The sequence below is a fragment of the Macrobrachium nipponense genome, chromosome 10, assembly GCF_015104395.2.
Source record: "Macrobrachium nipponense isolate FS-2020 chromosome 10, ASM1510439v2, whole genome shotgun sequence".
NCBI lineage: Eukaryota > Metazoa > Arthropoda > Malacostraca > Decapoda > Palaemonidae > Macrobrachium > Macrobrachium nipponense.
This window is the reverse complement of record NC_087204.1, coordinates 103,302,807-103,316,784: the sequence shown is the minus strand read 5'-3', so window position 1 is coordinate 103,316,784 and position 13,978 is coordinate 103,302,807. Positions and strand designations below refer to the sequence as shown.

The 13,978-nt window shown below is 37.8% G+C and overlaps 1 protein-coding gene across 3 annotated transcripts; it reads left to right on the top strand.

Moving 5' to 3' along the window:
- Nucleotides 1–1,253: 1,253 nt before the first annotated feature.
- Nucleotides 1,254–13,723, top strand: LOC135223849 (splicing factor 3B subunit 1-like). 3 transcript variants are annotated; one of them, XM_064262734.1, is made up of 7 exons: nt 1,254–1,396; nt 3,341–3,534; nt 4,199–4,285; nt 4,567–4,693; nt 7,920–7,999; nt 8,210–11,476; nt 12,275–13,723. In XM_064262734.1, exons 1-7 carry the CDS (start codon nt 1,363–1,365, stop codon nt 12,452–12,454), a joined length of 3,969 nt encoding a protein of 1,322 aa, XP_064118804.1. In that variant the 5' UTR covers nt 1,254–1,362; the 3' UTR covers nt 12,455–13,723. The 3 variants fall into 3 exon arrangements, with proteins under 3 accessions (XP_064118804.1, XP_064118807.1, XP_064118805.1); XM_064262737.1 differs by lacking the exons at nt 1,254–1,396; nt 3,341–3,534; nt 4,199–4,285 and adding an exon at nt 6,956–7,013 and having other exon boundaries at nt 4,614–4,693; XM_064262735.1 differs by lacking the exons at nt 1,254–1,396; nt 3,341–3,534; nt 4,199–4,285; nt 4,567–4,693 and adding an exon at nt 4,742–7,013.
- Nucleotides 13,724–13,978: the final 255 nt, after the last annotated feature.

Here is a 13,978-nt window from a genome sequence, read left to right as displayed (position 1 = left end):
CGAGGGCGCCTCCGCCGTCCAGCTCGCTTCCGCGAGTGACTACCCGAATTACAAAGAAGTCAGCCAACAATCATACCTAATTATTGTCTTAGGGGGGGAGTATTTGTAAGGACAACGCTTATTCATAATTTTCTCTGTATATAATTCATCATTCGCGTTGTTCTTACTTCCCCCTGAGAGAGCATTCAGCGGGCTTTCCGTCAGTGTATAAAGCTTGTATAACCACATATTGTGTACTTTTATATTTTGTATTTTATGTCTCTCAAGAAACACAAATCGGGTCTCGCCGACCCACTTTTACTCTCTCGCGGGTCGGTGACCACATTTCCGTCCGCATGCTGTATACTTCTACCTGCCTCTTTGTCCACCTCTCTTTACGGGCTGCTCTGTGAGCAAGAGCCCGTGCTGACACAAGGTCAGCTAAATCAAAAACAACAACAACATCCACCTCTCACAAGAGCATTACTTATGCTTCTTTGCAGAGTCCCCTCTGGGCCCATAGCTGCGACCCCTTTCCTTCCTTTGACTCTACCTCATTTTATATTATTTTCCATCTTTCTTTCCACCGTCTCCTAACAGCTGATTCATATCGCAACTGCTTTGAGGTTTGCCTCCTTTTACACCTTCCAGATTTTGCTGTCAGTTTCTACCTTGCCAGGTTCCTTTTCAGCTCTGAGTGACCTCACAGGTACAAGTGCGTGACCTTTGGTCTGAATTCTATGATTCATTTCCATTCAATTCAAGGCCAAAGTGTTTTGATTTGCCTAAGCTACCTACGTATTATGAGGAAGATAACTTTTCAGGGGGTGGGAGCCAAAGGAGGGGGCGAATTAATTGAATTCTTCCAAAAATATATTGGGGGCATTGGACTACTACCAAAGAACCCAAGAAGTTTCGTCACTCGTCAGAATTAGAGAGACTGGCTACCGCCTAAATGTAGTAATTTTGTTAAATATATTTGATCCACCATGCATGCGGCCTTTCAGAGGTTCAAGAATCGACGACAAAATCATACCAGCGACGGAAACGACGCTTTTTGTAGGTCTATTTGTTAATCCTTTAAAAAAACTAAAATAAGTGATGGCTGTATCCTCGGCTTAGGCCTAACGGCATCGCACGAAGAAACCATTAACGAGCATTCATTCATGGGTCTATTTACCAATATCGTCAATCCTCACGATAAATAATGCAGAAACGACGACGGAGTCGCGCTGAAAATGCAACCAACGTGAAAGAAAGGAGCGCTCGCCGCTTTCTCCCTCATTCTCCATCATCAGTCACCACCATTCATGACGTCGAAGGCTGATAAATGTCATCTGTGCGCATGCGCAGATCGGAAGCCGTATACACTAGTAAACAAAAATGGCGGCCGCAACCAGAAAGTTTACCGCCGATGGTAAGTTTGACCTCGAGATTATTCGCGTTTGGGGGATTATTTATTTGTGAATTGTTAAGAGAAAGGGGCTTTATTATTCAGAGAATTAGATTTATATTCTTTAGTGAAGTAATGGCGCCTGTCTGTGATATAAGAGGCGAAAGGAAATGGGCGACTCTGACCCATACATGCGCACTACTACCTCTAAATTTACGTGTCTAGTTACGGCGAATTTTTTATTTGCCGACGCTTTTAGAAACATTTATATAATGGTCTCGTTACTTTAATTACCTCAACGACTCTCCGCGATGTCATTATTAACATTACTAATGAAATACTGTTGTATATAAGCGTAGATTGACGACGGGCAAACCTACCTTGGTAAGGCAAGTGTGGCGCCCATTTGTAAAATAACATCATTTATTAAATTAAGCATCAAAATGTCGATGAGGCGGTAATATTTACTCATTACTTGGAGCTCTGTGGAAGGTATTAATGGCAGGTTATATAGATTGTATTTTGGCGTACCGTAGTATAGGCTAGCCCGGCAGCCATTGCTCTATCGTACGTATCATGGCAGCCGTGTAACGTCACGGAATTAAGTCGAATATGAAAGTAATTTCACCCAATATCTTATATAAAGTGGAGAGTTATGACCATTTTAATCCTAATAGACCTTTCATAGGAAATCTCTCCTTAACCTAACCTTGGGCGCCGTGACCCAACCTTTAGGTGTTTGGGGACCCCCCCCCCCCCTCCCGAAATGTTCGTGTGGCCCACTACTCCTTGCTGATGAAACTAGTATAGCTGATGCCATTATAGTTTACCCCAGTCTACTTGGCATTTGTGCTGTTCCCATGTAGGGGGGTTTCTGCCACCATTCCACCTGACATGGTACACTGTAGGCATTTCTAGCTTAAGGGTGTTTGCTTTGTTCCTTCGCCCCTTAGGTGCACCCACATTGCAGCCTTTCACTATACATACATTCCAGCGTTCTTTGTTCTGTCGTGCTGCCCAGCCACTTCCACCTTTGTATACTGTCTCAAGCACTGAAAGTTCCCCAGTGCTTGGCTTGACAGCCCACATTTTGTAAACCTAACCCTTCAAACTGATCATTAGGATGCAAACATCTGACGATATTAGCTATCACGGCTATCGTAATATGATACGATTTACATACACATCATACTATGCATTAAGCTACAAATGTCCTTTAATATCCAATTTGCTCTACCTCGGAATTAATATATTTTCATAAATGTTGACCAAAGGGGAATATAGTTTCGGTTAACATATACAAAAATATATTAATTCTGATGTAGAGCGAATTGGATAGTAAAGGACATTTGTAGCTTAATCTATGTAGTATATGAATCATGGTGATGTGATATAAATTCACATTATGATATCTTTCCCTGCCCCCTATTGAGACCATGCACTGCTGCAGAACAAAATAAATCTGAAACGTTTAGGAGCATTCAATTGAAACCTCTCATTTCAAAATTATAAATATATACTTGGACATAACCAGGCAATTATTGTATTAATATTTTAAAAATAAGAATGATCAGATAAACCTGGTATATACCAACTAATGGATATCCATCTTCCTGTTTTTCTATCAACTTTGTAGTATAAAAGTTTTATTAAATTACTTGACATTCCCTATCAAGATGGATACCTATATCAAACAAACAGATTTCAGAATTCGATTGCTTACCCTGCAGTAGCAATAGATACTATTTGGCATTTGTTTATAATTACATTGAATATTGATGGGTCACTTTTTGTCATCAAACCCCACTGGCCCAGACATGAACTGAGAGTGAAAATCATAAATTTCAATTGCCCCTAACTACAGTAGCATTTGTAAACTTATGCTAGTGTAAGTAACTCGTTCTTACACATTATAATTTATACTGTGAATTGTTACTGTCAATTATCCTCAACTATATTTCTTTGCAGATATTGAGGCACACATACAAGATATCCAGAATCGCAGAGCCAGTTTAGCAAGACCACAAGTTTCGGAGTTAGACGGCGAAGATGAGCGTGTCAGATTGGACGGAGGTGGATACTATGACAGTGACATCTATGACAATGCAAATGGAAACAAATATGAAAATTATGTTGAGTCAATTGGCCTGGATGATCTAGATGTAAGTATAGCACATGAGAATTTAGTTTGAGAGTAGGTATCCTGCAAGAGTTTTCTAAAAGTAAAATTTTGGAATTTGTGATATGTTTTTTAGTTTGGGGTTGATAGATATTTAAATAGCCCATGAAAGCTTTACTAATTATTCTAAACTATACAAGGTATACAATTCTACTATTTGTTTGTGGTGTACAGTGCTGGAAGTGGAAGTTATCTTCCATTACTGAATGGCAATTTTTTGCCATTTCTGTAATTAAGGAATTTTCTTTACTTAGTTGTGCAATTAATAAATATTCTCATTCCGCTTATTCACTGAATTTTGCTTAAATTTTGGTGGGAAAACGTTTTGGCCTGATAGTTTTATTGAATTTTGGGGAGTACTATATTACTTTAATGAAAATGTCAAAGTGATTGGTATCTTTATTTTTTTTTTAATGATTGTTAAGTATAAGTTGAGAATAGTGATGTTTAGTATTAAAATGTAAAAAATACTAGTAGTTACTAAACTCAAAATTAAATTTTCAATGTTTTAAAAAACCTATTAGCACAGTGCCCAATTTTTCTCAAGTGCAAGATACCCAAAGCTAATTTAAAGATTTTAAATTGCAATAAATTGTCCATACTATTGTATGTTGACAAGTCTCATTTTAAATGCTTATATGTTCTAGGATGATGATGATGATGGAGGTACTACTTTGGGTAAGAAAGGTGTTGGTGGCACCTACACCGCACCGAGGCTCTTCCTTAATGAGGTGGTAAGTTTCAATCAATTTGGAGGGCGTTTGATATTGTGAAGTGTAGGTAAAAACAATTTATATATGAAAATTTTTAGGCATTTTGAGTTTCTTTGTTCACCAGGATTTTATATTTATGTAGAAATATTGTTATTTATACTGTACATTGGTTGCAAAACTTTGTTAGGTGTGTATATTGCTGAATTAGTCCATTGCAGATCATTGTTGTTTTTGGGGAAAAAATTGAGTAAATGAACTTGCTGTCAACCTTTTTGGATAATGATAGAATTACTGTTCAACAGGTTGACAAAGATCATGATCCCATGGCACAGTACAAGAGGCCCACCATAGCCGAAAGAGAAGACGAGTATCGAGCACGTCGTCGAATGCAGGTCATTTCTCCAGAGCGTGTAGATCCCTTTGCTGACGGTAGGTCTGGCTATATTCTTTTGCTTTTACTTTCTGTACGATATTCATGTTAGGACGATGAAGGCAAAAATTGCCTGTCATCTCTTGAGTGTGTTGCTTTCTCATGTGGCTGTGGGCAATGCTTGCTCATCCTCAAGGACCAATAAGATTCAAAATAAAAATGTCATAAACATGTCTTCATTTTTAACTTTTAGTTTCATTCTGAAAGATTTGATTTTTTACTAGAGATTTTGAAACTAATGGTCTCCACTTTGGAAGAATTGCATATTGGCATGAGGTTGGCCAAGTATTGATGTATGCTTGGACGCATGAATGCTCATTCTTTATATCATTATTAAAACGGGGAAACCAGTTATAAAATTATTAAACTACTTTTCCATGAATTGTTTACTTATATGTTATTTTTTATGTAAGAACAAACCACCTTTGGAGTTGTCAAGTTACAGTGGAAAGAGTCAGTGTAAGGTGGAGGGTGGGTGTTGGGATGGGAATTGCCATAAATAAGGCAAATAGAAAGTTAAAACACAAAGGAACCCCAAAGCACATCCACAACTACTACTGATGGAGAACCAAGCCAACCAGGATTCACCACCTCTACTAATGTACAATCTGTTTTCTTTCCCCCTGCTGAGTCTACCAGCCGTCTCCTGAGAAGTCTCTTCTGAAAGTTTTGAACACGAGCCTCTCAAATGCAAAGAACTGAACTGTTGTGTAAATTTGTTTGGCTATATTGGTTATCAGTTTAGGCTTTGTTGTTAAGAACAACATAAGTTTCAGATGGAAACACTTCAGAAAATTTCATTTCTGTTAAAGATTTCGTGATAAAAATAGTTATTTTCAGATATTCTAATAGAATGGAAGTAAGCTGCCCTAGAAGGAAGAGGAATCTGTAGATCACTTTCTGTACATGCTTTACATTTTCTTTTTTTATCATTGTTATTTTATGGTAAGCACAACAAAAACCTAATATTTACTGTTTGTAGTGTTAGCAATGAACTGTGCAGTAGATAGGATTATATAAGAACAAATAATTGTCATTGTAGTTTTGTTAGACATAGTGTTTCAAGGCTGCTAAATTTGTAGTGAAACATACCTGCACCCATATTCTGTTAAAATCATTGTAATTACAGCTCTTGTTAGGCATTATAACATTGATAGGAGTAGGACCAATCCACAATGTGATGGCTCAGTTTCATTTTTCTAGGAATATTTTCATCTCTCAAAAGATGTCAAATGAGATGGTTACTGATGATTTTACATAGTAACCAGTCACTCGTGTACAGATTTTATCCTAGGGATATCTCATGTTCTGTTGTTGGTTGAGTAGGTTTATAAACGCAAGTAGTATAGTTGTGTTTTGTCACAATTTTTTTTTTTTTTTTTTTTTTTTTTTTTTTTTTTTTTTTTTTTTTTTTATAAGTTCATCCTAAAAAATAAACTAGGAGTGTACAGGAACAAAACTGGTTATGTATAGCTGTATACAGTTATCTAAAACATAAGTTTGTCCTTAAGGAAGGAAGATTGGTTAGAACTTTCCATGATTAACCAAGTTTCCTTGAGTCATGACATTGAAACATTTGTAACCCAAAAGAATGTTTTGAGGGAGGGGCTTTTATTAAAAATATGGGACCTATAATTTGTGATTTGTTAGGGTCAACAATTGGATACTATTGGTTGGTGAATTGTACTTCAGAAGACAATCTTGCAAAGGAAATAGCTTTGGTGGGTACATATAAGAGGAGGAAGTCAGTGGAAAGTTCTGTGATGGTTAATTTTTGGGTTAATTGGGAGGGAAATGTTTCAAGGAAAGGCCATTTCTCTTCACAAGAACATTATCATGATGACGAGTGCAGTAATGTCACCATTAACCATCTCAAGCAATTGTCTTGTTGTAAATGGGCCAACCTCTTTGTGTTTTGGGATTTTCTAAAATTAGGTGGTTTCTCTGTCTTTTTCTTAGTGATTGCAAAGGGTGCTTACTTTCCAGAAAACATTCAGGAAATAAGCAAAAATGACCTTGTCATAAATTTGAGTTAAGATATTGATGATAGGAGCAATTGAGTGTAAGAGAGGCTCCCAGGTAATGCAACAACAGAGACGCAGAAGCACTACGGTAAGAAGTAAACGAATTAGCCTGGCCTAGGTTTCTACAATGGGGCAAAACCAGGTTTGGGCAAGGGACAGGGGACGATTGTCATAATGTGTGTATGATGAGTGTGAAAGGTACTACTGAAAGCCACTAATCACAGAGATTATTTCTAGGGTTTCTTCCTCCTTGACATAAGGGTGCGGCTGCTAGAGTTATCTCCGGCACTACCACGTACGTATGACACCCATGCCCTGGGTCCATGTGTTTAGATTAATATTAAACGTTTTTACATAGTCAGCATTTAGGGTAAAGGTCTTAATCGCTCAGTCAGTATTTGCAGCAGTGGGCCATTGGTATCCACTATAAACCCAGAACAATGATGTGTTACAATTAGATAACATGCTGATGAGTTTTGTAACAACTTGTATACTATTTAATAATGATGCACCTGTAAATTTTGTGATAATTTTGTTACCATGACATTTATTCGTTGTTCTAATGTGCTTGAAATCTTCAGATATACTATATTTTACCCTGTAATTATGTTAAAGACTTGAAGTATATGAAGACATTTTGTAACTAGTTGCTTCACTGTGTTCGTAGAACAAGTTAATTAAGTTGTTTGTGGATGACATACGCTATGATATATGATATAGGTGTACTCAATTTATCATTTGCCCAAATTGAGCATGCCTGTGATACACTGTGCACATTATTCTGGTGTTGATCACCTTTGTGATAATAGTTATTATAAATTGTTGTTTACTATGATGTTCAGGTTTACTCATTTAGTTATAGCATGGACTCAGGTGTAGATACCTTTATACTAATACTTCATTAAGATATTAGTTTGAAGAATCATAAACTGTCAGCACAATGCTCAGTAACTATAGGATAAGTTTTTTCAAGTAGTCTTCAGATTTATCAAGATGATTAAAAAATACTAAGTGAATTGTTAACTATTTTAAACTACCACTAGATTTTATTTTTCTTTTTCTGTTCTTTTTTGTTTTTGTCTAATTTAGTGGACTTGGATAACTGTAGTCAGTCATACCATGACTGATTAAGTGATAGTTTTGTTTATATTTGTTTCTAAGGTGAAGCAGACTTTTAATATCTCGTCTATGTGTTTTGCAGGAGGAAAGACCCCTGACATGAATGCTAGGACATATGCACACATTATCAAGGAATCCAGATTGCAGGGCGAGGAAGCAGTCGTAAGTCTTTCTCTCTTGACTTTCACATTTTTAAAGTTTGATTTAGTCCTTTGGAAATTCTTTACGTGTTCCTTATTTACGTGTTTGTTGCAATTGAAAGGTATCGACTTTTCTTTCAAGCCATTTATATATGATTCAACTTGAATCACTTATTTTTATAAAAATTTTTTGTGAGGTTTAAGAGATTGATTTTGAATATTTGCTTTACAGATACGGAAGACTATGCAAGAACGAGCCAAGGAAGGAACCCTGCAACCAGTTGTCACAAATGGTGAAGCTCAGAAAGCTGCTCCTAGAAAACGAGGACGATGGGATCAGACAGCAGAGGATACACCTCAGACTAAAAAGAAAGCAAATTGGGAAGCCGAGACCCCTTCAATTGCACGTTGGGATGAGACACCTGGCAGACCAAAGGGGTCTGAGACGCCTGGTGCCACACCAGGCCAAAGTACTCGCATGTGGGATGCTACTCCGGGTCATGCTACGCCAGGCCATGAAACTCCCGGTCACGAAAAAACGACCCCCTCTGCTCGTCGTAATCGTTGGGACGAAACTCCAAAAACAGATCGTGGAGAAACTCCAGGACATAGCAGCGGGTGGGCTGAAACCCCTCGCACTGACCGTGGAGCTGGAGATTTGATTCAGGAGACTCCCACACCAAGTGCCAGTAAGCGACGTTCCAGGTGGGATGAAACACCTGCCGCACAGACTCCAAGTGCAACACCCTCAGGTGCCATGACTCCCTCAACACCACATACCCCCAGCATGACTCCAGGAATGATGACTCCTGGAGGAATAACCCCTGGAGGCACAACCCCAGTTGGTCCAAAGGCCTTTGGTATGGCTACTCCATCACCAGCACATGTTAATATGACTCCAGAACAGATTCATGCCTTCCGTTGGGAAAGAGAAATTGATGAAAGAAATCGTCCAATGACAGATGAGGAACTTGACACACTGTTCCCCCCAGGTTATGAAATTTTACCACCACCGCAAGGATATGTCCCTATCAGAACTCCAGCTCGTAAGTTAATAGCAACACCAACACCAATGATGGGGACACCACAAGGATTCTACATGCCAAAGGAAGGCATGACTCCAAAACATGACGACTCTCAACCAAAAGGTAATTTACCACTTCTTAAACCAGAAGATGCACAGTACTTTGATAAACTGTTGCAAGATGTTGATGAAGAAAGTCTTAGTCCAGAAGAGCAGAAAGAGCGCAAGATTATGAAACTGCTGCTCAAAATAAAGAATGGAACTCCCCCCATGCGTAAAGCAGCCTTGCGCCAAATTACAGACAAAGCTCGAGAGTTTGGTGCAGGTCCATTGTTCAACCAGATATTGCCACTTCTTATGTCCCCAACTTTAGAAGATCAGGAACGTCATCTGTTGGTTAAAGTTATTGATAGAGTTTTGTACAAGCTTGATGATTTAGTTCGGCCGTATGTCCATAAGATTTTGGTCGTGATTGAACCGTTGCTCATTGATGAAGATTACTATGCACGTGTAGAAGGTAGAGAAATTATTAGTAACCTGGCAAAAGCTGCTGGTTTGGCCACAATGATTTCCACTATGAGACCTGATATTGATAACATTGATGAGTACGTACGTAACACAACTGCTCGTGCTTTTGCCGTGGTAGCCTCTGCTTTGGGTATACCATCCCTCCTACCATTTTTAAAGGCTGTATGTAAAAGTAAGAAGTCATGGCAAGCTCGTCACACTGGTATAAAGATTGTTCAGCAGATTGCTATCCTTATGGGTTGTGCTATTTTGCCTCATCTCCGATCACTAGTAGAAATTATTGAGCATGGTTTAATTGACGAGCAGCAGAAGGTACGAACCATTACTGCCTTGGCCTTGGCAGCTTTAGCAGAAGCTGCTACTCCTTATGGTATTGAAAGTTTTGATTCAGTGTTGAAGCCTCTGTGGCGTGGTATTCGGCAGCATCGAGGAAAAGGTTTGGCTGCCTTCCTTAAAGCTATTGGTTATCTTATACCGCTTATGGATGGTGAATATGCTGATTACTATACAAGGGAAGTGATGTTGATTCTGATTCGAGAGTTCCAGAGTCCTGACGAAGAAATGAAGAAAATTGTATTAAAGGTTGTCAAACAGTGTTGTGCCACAGATGGTGTAGAGCCTGGCTACATAAAGGAAGAAATTTTGCCTCACTTCTTTAAGCATTTCTGGAACCATCGTATGGCACTAGATCGTCGTAACTATCGTCAACTGGTAGATACAACTGTTGAAATTGCCAACAAGGTTGGTGCCTCAGAAATTGTCAACAGGATTGTTGATGACTTGAAGGATGAAAATGAGCAGTACAGAAAGATGGTCATGGAAACCATAGAGAAAATTATGGCCAACCTTGGTGCAGCAGACATTGATTCAAGACTAGAGGAACAACTTATTGATGGTATACTTTATGCCTTCCAGGAACAGACTACTGAAGATGTTGTCATGCTTAATGGTTTTGGTACAATTGTTAATGCACTAGGTTCTAGGGTAAAGGCTTATCTGCCACAGATTTGTGGTACCATTCTGTGGCGTTTGAACAATAAATCTGCTAAGGTCCGTCAACAAGCTGCAGATTTGATATCTCGTATTGCCGTCGTGATGAAAACTTGTCAAGAAGAAAAGCTCATGGGTCATTTAGGAGTTGTCTTGTATGAGTATTTGGGAGAAGAATATCCTGAGGTTCTTGGGTCAATTCTTGGTGCATTGAAAGGCATTGTGAATGTCATTGGAATGCACAAGATGAATCCTCCAATCAAAGACTTGTTGCCACGACTAACTCCAATTCTAAAGAACAGACATGAAAAGGTACAGGAAAATTGCATCGATTTAGTTGGCCGTATTGCTGATCGTGGACCCGAATACGTCAGTCCTCGTGAGTGGATGAGAATTTGCTTTGAACTTCTAGAATTGTTGAAGGCCCACAAGAAAGCTATAAGAAGAGCTACAGTGAACACATTTGGCTACATTGCAAAAGCTATTGGACCACATGATGTCTTAGCCACTTTACTCAACAACCTTAAAGTTCAAGAGCGTCAGAACAGAGTGTGCACTACTGTTGCCATTGCTATAGTAGCAGAAACCTGTTCACCTTTCACAGTCCTTCCAGGGTTAATGAATGAGTACCGTGTTCCAGAACTCAACGTACAGAATGGTGTTCTAAAATCACTTTCATTCTTGTTTGAGTACATAGGAGAAATGGGAAAGGATTACATCTATGCAGTAACGTCTCTTCTTGAAGATGCCCTCATGGACCGAGATTTGGTTCACAGACAGACAGCATGCGCTGCAATCAAACACATGGCTATAGGGGTTTATGGCTTTGGCTGTGAGGATGCACTCATTCATTTACTGAATTATGTATGGCCTAATATATTTGAAACTTCCCCTCATCTTGTTCAAGCTTTTATGGATAGCGTTGAAGGATTAAGAGTGGCCTTAGGACCCCAAAAGGTAAGCAATTGCAGTATTCAGATGTCATGTCTTAGAAAGTTTTATTGTTAAAAGTATCCTTTTGTTGCCACTTGCTTTCCTGTCTCAGTAGTGGTTGTCAATTATTTAAAAAGATAACCAGATCAGGTGGTAATTTAAATTTTTCAAAATTTGTATCCATAGAGAAATCATAATCATATAATCGTTTGTTTCTTATCTGATAAAATTAGAATTTGATAGCATTGCTTGTGAACTGAACTGCTTATATCATGTAGTATATGGGTTTTATCCTGTTAACTGTCCCATCTTAAGAAAATTTAAACAGCTATTAGAATTACTACTTCCTTCAGGACGAAAGCTGCCCTTTAAACCAAGTGTTAAATAAAAACTATTATGCATGAGCTGTTACTCAACTTTTAATGAAAACTTTCAAATGAAATTGTACCTTTTGACAACACCAGAATATTTGTCACATTTAATTTGGAAATCAAGAGAATGGAAAGTAAATGTAAATTATTTGTCATGTCATACAAACGTTTTTAAAATGGCTGCATTTTGTGATATGCCAATTATAGTTATATGGTTGAGGAAAGTTGATTAACATTCCACATTTGGGAATGAACATCTAACAAAATAATGCATAACACTATTGTCTGCCAAATTTTTGTGAGCATTTCCCCAAATATGAAATTTATGGCCCTTTTATATGACAGTCTTTTATTGCCGTGATAGATACAGGATGATTCAGTCATGTCATGCTTCTTGTTGTTTTCTTAAGCAAATTTCCATTCATGTTTTAAACCTATTTTTCTCTTCCAGATCCTTCAGTATGTACTTCAAGGACTTTTCCATCCAGCCAGGAAAGTACGAGATGTATATTGGAAAATCTACAACAATTTATATATCGGAGCTCAAGATGCACTAGTCGCTGGATATCCTCGGATCATGAATATGGGCAATAATGTATATACGAGGGATGAATTGGATGTAATATTGTAGTCCCTTCTTGTTTGTTGATGACCCTGTTTATTTGATGCTAAAATTAACTGTTGGTAATTTACAGGATATTTCTGTAGTGAGTATTAAGGTGTCATTTTTCATGTAATTTTTTTTACTGCCTTTATTTTCATCATTTGCGCATTAGAAAACATTCTGATTAGTTCAGGAAGTTTAATCCTTGAGTTATTATTAAAGTTCGCTAAAGGTTTTGTTTTTGGTTAAGATTTTAAGTTCCCCTGAACTTTGTTTGCACTTTGCTCCTGTTTTGCAGTAATGCCATCTAGAGGAAAGGTCACAGTTTCACACTGGGAGAACTGGAAACTCGAAAGGCATTACAGTAATTCCGGATTCAGCTCTTTTGAGTTCATTTGAATGTGACCTGAGTATGTTATAAGTACAAATTTGTACAATGGATAAATCTTTGAAGTTCCATGAACAATATTGTTATAATCAAACCTGTCTATGGTATTAAATGTTTCCCTGATATTGGTTTGAATGTTTTAATCATTCGTTAGGCCAGATGTTTACACGTATACTGGGACTGCAGACACTTTCGATAGCAATGTTTTGTTGAGGAACATCAACATGCTCTAGGTCCCAGGATTTAAGTAAGTTTTCACTTGTTTTCTGTTTCTTGCAGTACATATCACTGGAAAATTTATGTGCATTCAATAATCTCTACAAGTGTCAGAGCTTGTAGAAACCCGTAGGTCTCTCTCTCTCTCTCAAAGTTATAAGAATTGGGTGTATTTTGCAGATTAGGTCATATTTTTCTAAGCAGGTCAGAGCACACGTTCCTTTTTTGTACATGATTTCCTGAATGAGATTTACTTCACCTAACACATGCAGTGCAATTATCATCTTTTTTTCATCTTGTATTCAGTGCTGTGTGTGGACATTTTCCCATAATAAGGAAGGATGATGACTGGGGTTTAGGTGATGGTAGGGTATTGCATAGTGTTGAAGAGTCAAAGTAACGAGGATTTATATGTATATATTACAGTACTGTTAATTCTTCTTTATAAACAGGTACTTAGGGTGATAGTGGACATAAGGTCCTCTGTGAGTTTTGGAATAACACTTTTATTTATTCAGTTGGCCATGTTTGGTGTATGATTGTATTTCCTGCAGATGCAGTTATGTCATGTCATCATCATCACATTCATTGTTTCATCATTTTATATATACTTTTATCATTCTTTCTAGATTTTATTTCATTACTCATAGCATTGTGCTTCCCCATGGCAAGGGAAATAAATATTCATTATACATGGAGACTTAATAACCTAGTAAATTGGATTTTTCTTTGTTTTAATCCTGTTTAAAAGTTAATAACTACAGGCATATTGAACTCATGTATGTTATGCAATATGCTCAGGTTATTTTCTTGAACATAACCTAACAGTGTAGCCAATAAAACAAAGTATAAAGATTAGTAAACTTCAAGCTCTTTGGCTTGTGGAAACTTTTCTTTTAGCGGACAAGTTTTTGGCATGACCATCTGGGAGCAGGTCGAAGTATAGT